This window comes from Simochromis diagramma, unplaced genomic scaffold (assembly GCF_900408965.1).
Source record: "Simochromis diagramma unplaced genomic scaffold, fSimDia1.1 OVJJ01000463.1, whole genome shotgun sequence".
NCBI classification, from domain to species: domain Eukaryota; kingdom Metazoa; phylum Chordata; class Actinopteri; order Cichliformes; family Cichlidae; genus Simochromis; species Simochromis diagramma.
In genome coordinates, this window is record NW_024386941.1 from 3,461,809 (window position 1) to 3,475,762 (window position 13,954).

A 13,954-nucleotide genomic window follows, 5' to 3' on the forward strand; every position below is an offset into this window, starting at 1 on the left:
TCACAAAATTATGCGCTTGACTAACTATAGTTATTCCAATTTCTGAAGAAATATTAATTACTGTAATAGTGGCAAAGTACTCGTTACGTCCTCAAAGTTACGCTACATTGATGGCTACTTCCGGCCGTGCTTCGTCATAATGTCCCGACCTTAAGTTGAACTTCCGGTCGAAAGTTAAAACTAAGAATTTCAGCACTAGTAATGAAAGATACATTTAAATTCTTCAACGTCTTGATGCACGCTCAATCATCCAGGTAAGAAAATCCCTAAAAGTTGATTCTGTGCATCTGGACGTAGAAACATTTCATTATTCAATTAAGTGACTTCTTCAGTCTCAGCTTCTCCAACCTTATAAACAGTACGTTTGCATAATCACTAAAACTAGCACCACTGAAAACAAATGGGCTCAGGTTAGTTTAATATGCAAATTGTCATGACCATTGATCAAAGACAATAAGGTTGGAGAAAACTATATTAACCTGAGATAGAGAAGTTACTTGAATGAGTAACAAAACATTCTCCTACTGAAAACGATATGTCCAGATGAACAGAATCAACTTTTCTGTCAATTCTTTTCGTTGGGGTGTATTACTCTTTAAGTAGTGAAATGATCGGAAACACGTCACAAAGCGTGTGCTTGACTAATCAAAATGTCTCACGCTCTAACGAAAATTTAAATACATATATTCACATGAAGACTGCACCACACGTACTGGAAAGTAATTGCCTACTAGACAGAAACGTTGCAGTAACTACTACAACCTGTTGTTTTAGCTAGCTGTCGGTTTCTCCCTGCACTGGTCCACCAACCTTCCGGTGAAATTTTCAAAATAAAATGTTCATGAAAAACAACATAAAAACACATCTTAAGAGTATTTAGAGGTTTAATGTTATACAGAATATTCCAGGGATCATTTTGTACACATAAAGGAAAAGAAGCACAACATCCCAATGGTGTTTCCTTTGTATTTCCCATAGAGACTTCACAGGAAGATGCAAGGGATTAGTTATAAGCAACTGCTGTTAAAGGCAAAACAAAATGCTCGCTAGTTTTACAAAGGGATTATGGAAAAATACAAAATTATAAAGGCAAAGTGCTAAATTGTACTACTGTACAACAAAAGACAACATGTTATAATAAAAATAAGTGTGCAGTATATGGCATTGTGCAATACAGTACTTTACAGTTATGGCAAATATAGGAAAGATAAATTTAAACACTACAAAAAAAATGGTTAACCATGCTGAACAATTGAGAAAATTTTACAATAAAAGCATATGAAATACAACACGTAATACAAAACTACATTAACATAACCCTTCAAATAATTTCATGGCTAGGCAGCAACAACAGAGGCAGAAATATTTACGCCTATGGGTAAGAAAAACATGACCAAAAGAAAAAAAAAAAAAAAACAAAACTAATTTAAATAAACGACTGACAAAGTCTGCTGATGATGGCCTTTCCAATTGCGTCATACTAAATAAACGGACTAATCACAAGCACTGCAAGTATACTAAAATAATAATAATAATAATAATAATGGCGTCACAGAATACTGTAGCATTTATACGTGTTTTTCAGTTTATTTTATTTGACAAACACATTTTAGCAGCAGGTAAAATCATTTATTGGGAACTAATATTTCACAGTATGTAACGACAGGTGCAAACAATGATTCAGAAGTAAAATTATGAAAGTTACACAAATTGTACACAAATCTCAGAGCAGAAGAAACTGCAGTGGACAATAAACGATTGTGCAACAGATTTTAGGGTCATTTTTGCAACGTTTTTGTTTACAATTTAATCAAACCTGTTAATCGATGAGATGTACTGTATGTAAACACATTGTTACCATTAACCTATCACCTCCAATGATTCATTATTCTTTTGTAAACTATGTGGGATCTGTAACAAAATACCTGGCAAAGCTTTTCGCTCATTTTAATACTGCTGGTGAAAACTGATTTGATGAAAATGGATTCTAAAATCCCAAAAGGAAAAAAAAACCAAAACAACAATCCTGCCATTTCACCATGAGGATCATAAAACTGAACTTTACTCAGATTCTCGGCTGTATCAGGGAAACACTTTACATCCTGTTGCACTGAGGAAAAACGTTCTCCATAATGGCAGCATCTTAAAATGCTCGGTCCTGGAAGGCCAAACTAAGGTAATAAATTCCATTGTACAGCTTAAAAAAGGCATGGGACTAGAAATGACCAGACTAAGATGTGGCTTTATGCCATCTTAGTGGGACGGAGGCATTGGGGATCAGTCATCTAACCTCTACAGTCAATGGCTACTCTGTTAAAACGGCCCCATGGCTGAGCTTTCTCTAATTGATGTTGCAGCAGCTCAAGTAACTGATGGTTTTACCCTCTCCAGGCATCGGGGCAGTGTCACTGTTATCCAGCTTGTTCTGCTTCGCCTCTCGAATGAGCTCGCAGGCCAGGTCGAGAAAAAGTTTCTCAACGTTGTCAGACTCTTTGGCTGACGTCTCCAGGTACAGCATGCTCTGAGCCTCGGCAAAGTCTTCAGCCCTCTGCCTGAGGACCTCTCTCTTCTCTGCCAGATCTATTTTATTACCTAAAATAAACATACAATGTCCATTTGTCAACAACAGGGGAAACAAAACTAAAAAACAAACCACAAGTCTGGCTTGTTGCAGTCTGACTAAACAGTAGTGGGTGTTTAATGAGACAGATGAGAATGGGGAGGGATATGTGCATGCGAGCATGTGTGGGATGCATTTGAGAAGACTGTGCGTTCTCAAAATGACAAGAATAAAAATAAATAAATCTTACCAAACAATGCTGATGACAAAGATAAGCATGAGTTATTCAAGTACAAAACAAAGTTCTTACCGACTAATATAGTCACCACTTGGTTGTTGGCATACTGCTCGATCTCCCTCAGCCACTCTGGAAGGCACCTGAAGGAGTCCTCACAGGTAATGTCATACGTAAGAATGAGGGCGTTGGCACTACGGTAATAACTCTGAGTAATGGAGCGAAATCTCTCCTGTCCAGCTGTGTCCCATATTTGTAGCTGGAAAACATAATATTGTCAAGAATATAGGCAACTGTCCAAACTGCTACAAAACATAAATGCAAACAAAAATGTAACATTGGCGCACCTTGACCTTCTCCCCTTTGATTTCCACAGTCTTAATCATGAAATCTACTCCAATAGTAGCCCCTTGTCCAGGTGGGAAAAGGCCCTACAATTACAAGCAAAACTTATAATTTAACACTTCTGTACTGTGTAATTCAATAGCTACAGACTCAGACACACAGACAGCATACGAACCTGAGTAAAGCGCCGGACGAGACATGTCTTCCCAACTCCAGCATTTCCTATCAGAACTATTTTGAACAGGTAGTCATAATCTTCCATGCTCATACTAAACTAGAAAATAAAGACAAGGAGAAAAGACAGAGGTGAAGCGCTAACGCTATAACTGTAAAATTGCTAACATTTTTCCCCCATGTGCTCCAAGCCACAGACATAAAGTCATGAGACACACACACCAAAGATGCTGATGACACTAAAAACTGTTGTGTAACCATCAGGGCTCAGACAACAAGTAAAATTTGAGCTGAATAAGCTTGGGTGAGTAAGCTGTGCCCTTCAGTGTGTGATCTGAATTCACATTGTGCTCATTAGCACAATTATACCCGACACTAATTGCACTGAATAAAAAAAAACGTATCACAAAGAGACATTTCCTTTTCACTAACTATAATCCCATTTCCACAGAAAACAACTGGGCCTACCTATCAAATGACACAACTAAGAAGCTTTATAGCTTTTCTGTAAATACACAAATGTTAAACAGGGCAGTGGCAGGATCATCTCTCTCTTTAACAAGATTCTGCAAGCAGCTGAGAACTTAGGAGCATACCTGCTGCAGCTTTTTAAAGCAAAATATTTTCCTATTGAGCTATATTTTCGATTTCAGCTGCTCAAGAGTTAGATGCTTTTCATTTCATTAATGTTGCACATATTTTTAGATCTCATGCACAGGCCACATGCAGGCCAGTTAAGCACCCAGACTCTTTTATAAAGCTATGGTGTTATACGTGTAGAATGTGGCTTGTTATTTTCTTGCTGAAGTAAGAAACATATTCCCTGACCAAAGAAAAAAAAAGTGTTATGGCAAATACTGGACCAAAGCCTCTAAGTATTATTGAGAATCCCGGGATTCTGGCTGATCCTCGTCCAGTTTAGGCCAAAAGTCACGGGACTTATGACTTCAAAAGATAATTTAAAATTTGATTTGCCTGACCAAAGAACAGCTTTCCACTTTGCCTCAGTAAATGAAAGTTTTCCTGAGCCCATGCATGGAACCATATTACCATCATTCAATGCTAACCTTGCCCCTCCAGATTATCTGAATCTTACTTTTCCACTATGCTGCAGATGATAGCATTTTAAAGTTATCTGCAACTTTAATTGTTTTTAAGAATTTCCCAATTGAAAGCTTCTCTTAGATGTTTCCTTATACCAACTGGCCATAGTACTTATTCATTAAAATAGCTGTGAAATGTTACACTGGAAAGCGTAAAATGTGTCTTTCTCAATTAAATATAAGCTTAGTTTGTCCAGTCTCATTTCAATGGAATAGTTTAGATCACTGTAGGAAAACTGGCATTTTTGGTAAGCATATGACACATGTGTTTCAGACAGTGCACTTAAGAAAACAGCAAACATTTCTGTTTCACTCCTCCACAAGATCTCATTTTAGATATTTGATATCTTTTATTTTCTTTTTAGCTCCCGTTTTTTGGGGCCGTGCATCACTTGCATGGAGACATGGAGATTCAAACAATACAACCTGCACAAAGCACAAAACGCAAAGATGCAAGAGTTACTTTGATCGATGCCCACACAACAGGGCGTGATCTGAAATGTATGTAAACAATGATAATATAGCACAAGTTTAAATTCTGCAGTGCGTTTCTATGTGTGCCCCTACGCTAGAATGGAGAACCGGGCCTTTACGTGCGGAGAAACCGAACATATCGCTGTAAAAACAACATTTTAAGGAAACAAACTGTTGCTCGCAGGAAGATATGAATCTCTGGTTGACAATGCTGGTACAGAGAAGAAGATTTTGAAGGAATAATTTAACCCTTTCTTGTAGTGATTTGAAACACTTCTTTCCGTGTCGCAATCACATCTTCACCAACATCTTATGTCCTGAAAGGCAAGGAAAAAAACTGCAGCATCCCGCACATTTCGTAATCTGAAGTAGCTTTACACTTCTGGCTAATTATCCTTCATTTTTAATCTGAGCTGAAAGCCATTCGGTCGAAGCTAGCAACAGTAGCAACTAGCGGCTACAGCGTGTGATTCTGGCCATTTTATCTGCAGATGCAGCAAGGAAAAAAAAAATCAAAGTCTGCCCTCCGCACCGAGTCAAGAGATAATTCATACTTACCAAAAACACGGGGATATCCCCGGACTTAGAACTACTTGGCATGCATAGGTCACCTCTTCAAATGGGCAAAGCCGCTGCTGGGCAGGGCTGTGTATCCTCAGGAGCTCAGCAGCAGCAGCCCGTCTGATAGAGAGACGATGAGGGAGGGGGGCTGCCCTCAATGATGTCACCAGTTCACATGCAAAGTAACGCGTTACATGTACTCGCTGCATTCAGAAAAGTACTTGATGGAGTGTGTCTTTTCCCAGTGAAGCTTCAAACATTCAAACGGATGCAGACATCCGTGGGCTGGAAAGGAAAGCATTTGTCTATTTTTCCACTGGTTGTTCTGGGTGGATGCAGCAGAATTCCTGGGAAAGAAACTCGGAGGGAATTTTAGATATTAATATTTTTGATCGCTCTCTCTCTCATGCTGCAATTTTGTTCCATTCTACAGAGCTTCTAGTATTTATACTATGTGGACACTGCAGTTTTATAGATTATAATTCTAACAGGAAAACTCACACAGAGCAATGATAAACAAAAGAGATGTGAAAGTACAAAGCTACAGAGTTTTGCAGTTTCTACAACATTAGTATATTAATAGCACGTGTCCTCCTCGGTTATTACCTTAAGATGAATACGGACTATGTTGTGGGTTTTTTTTATTATTGTTTAATTTTTTCTCTTTTGTTTTTCTGATTCCATTAATCTATTTTCCCATTAAGATGTATTTTATGATATTTCTATATATGATGCTAACGTACACATTAATGTAGTAAATATTTTGAAGCGGACTGAACTGTAATATTAACTATGTGGCACATTTTATTTACAAAGACTTTGGCCTACTGTGACTCATGGGCTTTTGTTGCTAGGAAACAAATAATGCGGAACTCAAGCGCTTGTCGTTGGTTGCGCCCGGACCAGTAGTTCGGTTGCACGCTGTGCCCTTGACTTCCTACGAGAGGTGATAGCCGATGAATAGTAGTGGTAGGCATCTCGGAAATTATTAAATAAGGTCTGAACTAAGGGGCACATTTCTCGCCATGGGCTTTATTCCAGAAGAGGGGAAGTCTCTGCCTCCTCCGGGGCTCGTGAACAGGAATTCGCTGTGGCTGGCGGGTGTAGGCTGGGTCTCCGCCGTGCTGCACAACGCAATCAACCACAGGCCGCCAGTGAAATCAGGTTAGCATTTTACCTGTCTTTCAGACTGGTGCACGAACGGACGCTTTCCTTTCAAGCATATGAAACACTTAATTTTAAAAAAGAAATCCGAGTATTTAGTAAATAAATGTTCTCTCAGATTAGTAACTGGTTGTGAGCTGTCCACAGTGGTCGCAGCGTATTTACGTTTCCTTTAGCATTAAAATAGCGATAAATATCAAAAACAGTTAAGAAATTTGGACACCATAAAAACAAGATCTTTCATTATCCAGCACATGACACAGAGGATGATTAAAATAAAGTTTTAAATTGAACAAAAATACACGCATAATTTCCTTAGGGATTAATAAAGTATTCTGATTCTGAAATCTAACTAAACAAAATAAACAAAACTGAAAACTAAATGTTCGTTTGTTAATTTTTTTTTTTTTAAAGAAGTCTAACGTTAAATTTTGTCGTTATTGTTTCTCCCTATCTGAAAAAGAAAGTAGTATTAACATTGGTTGTGCCACATTGGGTTTTGTTTTGTGTTTCCTGTCGTCTTTGTTTTGGTAATATCTAGCTATGAAGTGTTGATATAAAATGCGCTGTCAAAAAGCTAGGTGCAGTAAGCTAAAGTGTAAGCCTCCACCTATTAATTCAATTTGTTTTTGTTTGCATTTTTTGCAATCCTATTTTTTTTTTAAGAGAAAACCTTATAATGTGCAAGCTTTTGGTTTCTCATAACCACAGTAAGATTTTGTTATTGTGCTTTGAAGTATCTTGCAAATATATCTACTTTAGTTTGCTGTGTGCTAGTTGTATCTGATCAATAAATGTTGCATCGTTTTCCGTGTTTTCTCTTTAAGGTGTTCATCGACAGTTTCTGCTGGCAACCATTGGCTGGTTCATTGGCTACCATGTTACCAAATATGAAAATTACACTTATGCTAGACTTGATCGAGACATGAATGAGTATATCAAACTCCACCCGGACAAATTTGTACCAAAGGGTAAGTTCATTTTTATGTCTTTGCTCTAACAGAAGACACAAGAGCCCAACACTACCTTTTCTTTATTGTATGAAACCCTTTTTTTTTTTCATTGAAAAAAGAGCCTTTTAAACTAACATTCACACACACTTAAGTGGATGCATCAGAAGGCAAGTTTCTCGCCCAGGGATACTTTGACATTCAGATCCGAAGAATCAGGGATCAAACCTCCCGATTAGTAGTACAGCCACAGCCAATGCAGAATTTGTGCTTTGTGAGTGGCTGCCACCATTCACCGTTCTTCAGCTGATGTAGCTTTCATGATTTTCTTTCAAATTAAATTATACATAATAATCTATTTTCATACATGTCCTTGTTTTCAAAAAACACCAACACAGAACAGGCTCAGCACCACAAAGGTGGAAATTATGTTTATGCACACACCACATCGGATTATTTTTTGTTTGTTTGTTGTCTTTGGATGATGTTAAATCCTGTGCAGTGTAGTTGTGAAATAGTTTCTTTAACATTTAAGTATGTAATATGTACCCTGTTACAAATTCAAATCCCAGATTGCCTGAAAGCAAGAAAAATAATGCTGTACCTTTAGAATGTGTGTCTACATAATTGAAATGTGTTCAAAAATGTTCAAAGCTTGAGAAATCCATAATCTTATTTCTAATATTTCAGTCACCTGTCAGTGGAAAATCAACTTTATATTTGATGGCCACCAAGCTTATCCATACAGTAATGTTACGGGGTGATGCAAATTTATTGCAAATTAAATAAATGTAACAAAAAGTAAAGATTACCTCGCCTGTGAAAATGGCTTCTTTGTGAGTCACATCAGATTTTCAGTAGCATTGATGCTGATAGTTACAGCTCCCATGGTCCCACACTACTTTCCAGTGCCATCAAACTAGGCTTGATGTTATTGTTTTGATTGAGAAATGCCACGGGGGAAGAAATTAGACTGTGAAGTGCTGTAGGACATTTACTCCGATTAAATCTTATGAAACATTGGGTCATGTATGTTTGTAATCAAATTGTTGCTTTTGGTTTCTTTTATCTTACCAGAGCAAAAGACCTTTGCTGAGATTGTTGAGCCTTTCCATCCTGTGCGCTAAGCATCAGTGGCTGCGGAGAGAGGAAACATTCACAGTTGCCGCCTGTGTTGAGCAGCCTTTTTGTGAGAGCATTCTGTCATATATTGTTTGAAATATAGATATGTAAATAAAAAGAATAAACTCAACCCACAAACTCAATTTTGTGACTGACTTTATAAGTGAAAACAAAAAGTTGAATTCTTTACAAACGTAGGAAACTCTGATATTCTTTAACAAGTCATCTTTCTTGTGGTGTTTGTTTATATAAAAGGGATTAGAGCAGGGCGATATGACCAAAAATATTTATCACGAAATTTAAAAAGAGATCATTACAAAAGCAAATTAAGAGACACAGTTGATTAATTTTGACAATGTATATTTATTCCTTATTCATTAGGTTTGTCTGGGGTCACTGAATGTAAACATTTCAGACATTTGCAATGGTTGGGTGTCTTAGATGACTCTCTTAAAAACAGATGTCCACATATCTTAGGTTTTGTGACTAATTTGCTATCCCAATAATGTCCATGTATTTCTCAGTGAGAGTCTGCGTCTTCTTGGTGAGGTCACTCATCACAGAAAACAGTCCTCTCACGTGGAAGTGGAAGAGGGCTTCAGGATCTGTGTCCAAGAGAGGCTCCAGGGTCTTGTTTAGTGCTATGTTGTTTTTGGCCTTGTGATCGTCCAGGCGAATTAGGCCACTCTCCACTGTGGTCCGTATGGCTTTGAGCATCAAGTAGTTGCTGAACAGGTCTTTGCAGGTCTCTTCTGCAGCTTCACGGTCCCACACCTCGTCTGAGGGCATGTCTCTCAGCAGGCTTGGCAGAAGAATGGTCTGCTCCATTTCACTGACGGCTGAGCTGTATCGTCTCAGAGCCAGGAACAGGCTGTTTCTCTTGAATTTGGCGTCGGCAGACTGCATGGTTCCCGCTGGATGTGGTCAGTTGTTTACTTGCTGTCGTGGCAAACAAGTGGAGGCAGTGTGCACTGCAGCGCTGTGAGATGCGAGTTTATATGATGAACCAAGGTGGGTTGAACAGTGCAGTTATGTAACTGCATCATCCGATACATTTAGAAAGAGACCGAGAGTTATGTGGAGTCAAACCCTTATCTTTATTTGATTTACACCACCCAGTTCAAAATAGTGGGGGCAGTGTGTACTGAAATGAACCTGCTAATGCTCTGTGTGGTTAATGATTAATGTTGAAAGTATAAAGGAATGTCATGCTTTGATTTCCAAGTACAAAATGAGTTTATGAACGTACAATAGGCCCAAAATAAAGAACCCTGGATTATTCTGGTATGGTTCTGAAGGCTGTTTTAGAGGCTTTAAACCATTACTTTTCTGTTTCTTTCCCAATAGTTTCTGTGAAACACAAAGACTAATACATCTTAAAAACAAAATCTAGCTTTCTGTTAATTTAAAATGAAGGAATGCAAGAAGAAATGGTTCTGGTAGGGCCTGGTTCCCCTTAGAAACTGCATGATTGCTAAATATATTCCACAGATTCTGGGTTTTTCCTGCTCAAGTGGAACTGAAAGCTTTGCAGCCAGTCGGCAGAATTGAGTGTGCTGCCTGAACATGTGTTTTGGTTCTCTCACAAAGATAAATCAATGTTGAAAGCATACTATAACTTTAGGTTATCAGGTGGGATTATAAAAAAAAAAAAAAAAAAAAGAATACTCTTTTTAATAAATAATAATCAGGATATTCAAATAATCAGCATTTGGCTTTCTTTTCATTTTATTTTGAAATGTGAGTGATACAACAGCTGGCGTTGCTGAATTACACCATCAGTCTCACCACACTAACATGCACTAGTTCTTCATCTTTTTCTCACAAGATGGCATCCTTGAGCTGGTTCAGTTGTCAAGCAGTAAAACTGAAACAATACCTCTAAATGCTGCATCTTATTAAATAACAAACTGTGCTTGTTTGTTTCCTCAGTTTTTAGCTTTTCTAATCTATATATATCTTATTTTTATCTATTTTCCTAATTCTCTATTTGAAGCTGGTTGACGCAACAACAATGTGGTAAACTTTGCATGTTACTCTTAAAGTTACGTCATTGATTAAAGGAAATTATTGCAGGTTTTGCAAAATGGAATCTGTCATGTCTATGCCTGGATCTTTGGTAAAAACCAAAGAATCCTTTGCTAGTGTAGGGGGTTATTAAAAAAATAAACAAATGTACTGATTTTAAGGCAACCTTAATTGGAAGATATTTTAAAACTTCGTATTTTTTGTACATAATCACAAATATTTTAGTGTCCATTAGTGTTTTTAACCAATAATGGACTTTTCTTTCAGATTTTACAAACTTGTCAACACAAAACTACCAACAGTCCCTGCGAGTGTTGTAGACTAGACTGTAAATACCCCAATACTCTGTTTATGCTGTAACTATTCAGAAACTGACCATTCGTTTTAGGAGTCTTTAGAATCATTAGTCAGAAATTAGCTCCTTATAAATTAAATAAAAGTGATTCTTTTAACCTTACTTTGCATACTCTGCTGGGCCCATGATGAGACCCTAAAAGCAGTTTTACTTTTTTTTTTTTCACCAAGCCTCGCCACAATTGGTAAAGTGTTTTAAAAAATTTTAAAAAGTAAACTGTACAATGACTCTGAGGGCACATACAGGTTAACAGAGGTGAGGAAGTTATCTGCTTCATTCTGTTGCTTCATTCTGCATGTTATCTGGTGATATGCAGAGAGATATTTGTGTGCTCCTGCTCTGTCAGTTTGGGTTTTTGCAGTCTGAGGTGGGACTCTGTGCATCGTCAAGTCCGTACAGTCTTTAAAGTCAGGGTGATGTCAGTTCTTCGGCTTGTTGTTTACTGACTCAGTTCAGAGCTTTCCTCCGTTGACCCTTGACAATAATTTCCAAGACATGAGTTAGATCCATCATCTTAGTGAGCATATCCATGATGTCAGGGTGCTCCCTTGCTCCACTGATGAACTCTTCCAGCGTCAGCTCACCTGAGAGAGAGAGAAGTGGCACTCTGTGCATTTAAAGCTGCGATTTTATGGAAATAAATCACAAAGCAGAACATTTCACAGCTATCAGAATGTTTACTAATGCTTTGTATGCATTTCACTCTGGTCACGGTGACAAAAGCCTTTTATCACTGGTTTCATTCTTGATACCCTTTATACACAATCATGCGTTTGTTACCTTCTCCGTTGACATCAATCTTCTCATATATAAGATTCACAATCTCTTCTGGAGGGATGTCGTAGCTTCTGGTGATGTCTTGAATGGCCTAAAAGAGAGTCATGTAAACAAGGTGATCATTGTATGGCTTTAGTCAGGAGTTAAGAATCAGCCAAATTGAAAACAGAGGTGAATTAGGAAGCCGTTGGATTTAGGTGCTGTGGCTACTTATGTGCGCTTCCAGAGTTAATCTTCAAGGCACCATTCAGAGAATTCTGAGAAGCTCACTACTTTGGATGCAGAAATCTGATTAGGAAGATTTCAGAGAAGGCATACTCTACCTTAAATATAGTTTCCAGTTCATCCTTGTCAATTTTTCCATTTCCATCCTGATCAAAGAGCTTGAAGTACCACTTTAGCTTCTGATTTATTTCTCCTTTCAATAATAAACTAATGCCTGCAATATATTCAACAAAGTCTATGTAGCCATCCTGTAAAATAAAAAAGGGAAAGGAGTGTAAATCTCAGATCATTTACTGAAAAAGCAAAACTTGTTTACTTCAAAGAATAATTACCAAATTCCGAATTAAATAATTAAGTTTTTTATCTTTGCAAACAAGGGCTACAAGTGCAGCTAATTTCAAAGGAAGCTATATCAGATATTTAGAGACACTAAATTTAATACTTATAACTTTTTATCCTTTAAGTTGGAACAAACTAAATGATTCAGTGTATAAAATGTATTTTCTTTTGAACTCTTGTAGAAAAGAAAATCTGAGATCTTCATAATAACTGATGCATTCTACAGTATTACATACTGATAAAGACACCATTGAACTATTTGCAAAACTGGTCCCCCCTGATCTGCATTACTCTATACTTCAAGTTTCCTGGTATTCTTCATGTGTTTCTTCCACCCAGTTCATATCCTCCAATATTAAATGTTTTCATACCCCATCCATGTCAAAGGTGACGAAGACCTGGTCCACATAACTGCTGGCCTCCTCTGTCATACCGTTCATTTCGAGCATTGTCTTCAGCTCAAAGAGCGTGATGAGCCCCGAAGGAGATTCCCTCATGAACTTTGTGTACCAGTGGTGCATGTCCTCCTCCAGGATATCATCCAGGTTTGAGCCGTGGGCACCCATTTTCACTCCAGATGATTGGGACTTTTGTCCAAAAACCCGTAGAGAGCTGCTGATAAAAGTGAATCCACAGAGGAAAGTGTAGCACCTACTCTGAGCTCTGAGTAACAACAACCTCCTTAAGCTTTATGTGTCTTGAGGCAACTAAAAGGAGACATAACCCTTTAATAGGATAAGCAGAGAATCTCGCTAAAACGTCAGGGCAAAGTGTGTGCTCTTTGATTGAACTAGTTTCCATTGGCACAAAGGAACTTCCTGCAGGGGTCACTTTCAGAGAAAGCATAGAGCATAACTTTCGGAGAATGGGTTTGTTTTTGGTTCGTTAAGCCATTTGACGGCCATCTATGAATAATTCAAGTATTAAATAAAGCACCGAATACTAGGGATGAACCCATGTTGTGTCTACACATATCAGAAAATTTAGCAAAAAATGATTTGAAATTGTATCTTTAGGTACACTGTGTTACTAAAAGCCTATAATAAAAATATATGTTATCTATCTTGTCATCTAAAGATCTGGAAACCTTATCCACGCCTTTATTTCCTCACGTCTTGATTACTGTAACTCTCTCTATTTAGGTGTCTGTCAGTCAAGCCTGTCCCGTCCCAAAGTTTGGTATTATTTATGCCAAATATGTATGCATATGAATGTAAGTTTTCCTGACTCCTAATAACTTTGATTTTGGGATTTTCTCCTACAAGTCGTGAATAATCAAATCTTGTCATTTCTATGGCTTTCTGCCACCCCAGTGTTTGACGCTTATAGGCTAATTGTGCTTGCGTTTCTAACAATGGCGAGCAAAAAGGCGCTGCCTTTGCCAAGACTGATATTTTTAATCATCAGTCAGCTAGACTTCTTCAAGCACAAGTTTAATAATGATGCATTTTCTATGTGAATTTAATCTCAGCATGATCTGAGTTTTTAAGAATACAGAAAAATGTTGCACACACATTATACGTGTTCTTCGAGCACTGTTGA

At 37.8% G+C, this 13,954-nt stretch overlaps 4 protein-coding genes across 5 annotated transcripts; 1 reads left to right on the forward strand and 3 right to left on the reverse strand.

Annotated features, from left to right (window-relative positions):
• Window positions 1-866: 866 nt before the first annotated feature.
• Window positions 867-5,596, reverse strand: rab30 (RAB30, member RAS oncogene family). 2 transcript variants are annotated; one of them, XM_040037480.1, is made up of 5 exons: window positions 5,450-5,596; window positions 3,316-3,409; window positions 3,143-3,226; window positions 2,871-3,054; window positions 867-2,592 (listed from the first exon to the last, which is right to left on the reverse strand). In XM_040037480.1, exons 2-5 carry the CDS (start codon window positions 3,406-3,408, stop codon window positions 2,342-2,344), a joined length of 612 nt encoding a protein of 203 aa, XP_039893414.1. In that variant the 5' UTR covers window position 3,409; window positions 5,450-5,596; the 3' UTR covers window positions 867-2,341. The 2 variants fall into 2 exon arrangements, with proteins under 2 accessions (XP_039893414.1, XP_039893415.1); XM_040037481.1 differs by having other exon boundaries at window positions 3,316-3,414; window positions 5,450-5,591.
• Window positions 5,597-6,340: 744 nt separating this feature from the next.
• ndufc2 (NADH:ubiquinone oxidoreductase subunit C2) lies at window positions 6,341-8,831 on the forward strand. The gene is made up of 3 exons (XM_040037485.1): window positions 6,341-6,616; window positions 7,444-7,587; window positions 8,644-8,831. Exons 1-3 carry the CDS (start codon window positions 6,478-6,480, stop codon window positions 8,691-8,693), a joined length of 333 nt encoding a protein of 110 aa, XP_039893419.1. The 5' UTR covers window positions 6,341-6,477; the 3' UTR covers window positions 8,694-8,831.
• A 6-nt stretch (window positions 8,832-8,837) lies between these two features.
• LOC120737041 (thyroid hormone responsive) lies at window positions 8,838-9,692 on the reverse strand. The gene has a single exon (XM_040037484.1). It carries the CDS (start codon window positions 9,592-9,594, stop codon window positions 9,175-9,177), a length of 420 nt encoding a protein of 139 aa, XP_039893418.1. The 5' UTR covers window positions 9,595-9,692; the 3' UTR covers window positions 8,838-9,174.
• Window positions 9,693-9,807: 115 nt separating this feature from the next.
• On the reverse strand, window positions 9,808-13,503 carry guca1c (guanylate cyclase activator 1C). Its single transcript, XM_040037483.1, has 4 exons — window positions 12,784-13,503; window positions 12,172-12,321; window positions 11,852-11,939; window positions 9,808-11,655 (listed from the first exon to the last, which is right to left on the reverse strand). The coding sequence occupies exons 1-4, from the start codon at window positions 12,976-12,978 to the stop codon at window positions 11,519-11,521; spliced, it is 570 nt and encodes a 189-aa protein (XP_039893417.1). The 5' UTR covers window positions 12,979-13,503; the 3' UTR covers window positions 9,808-11,518.
• Window positions 13,504-13,954: the final 451 nt, after the last annotated feature.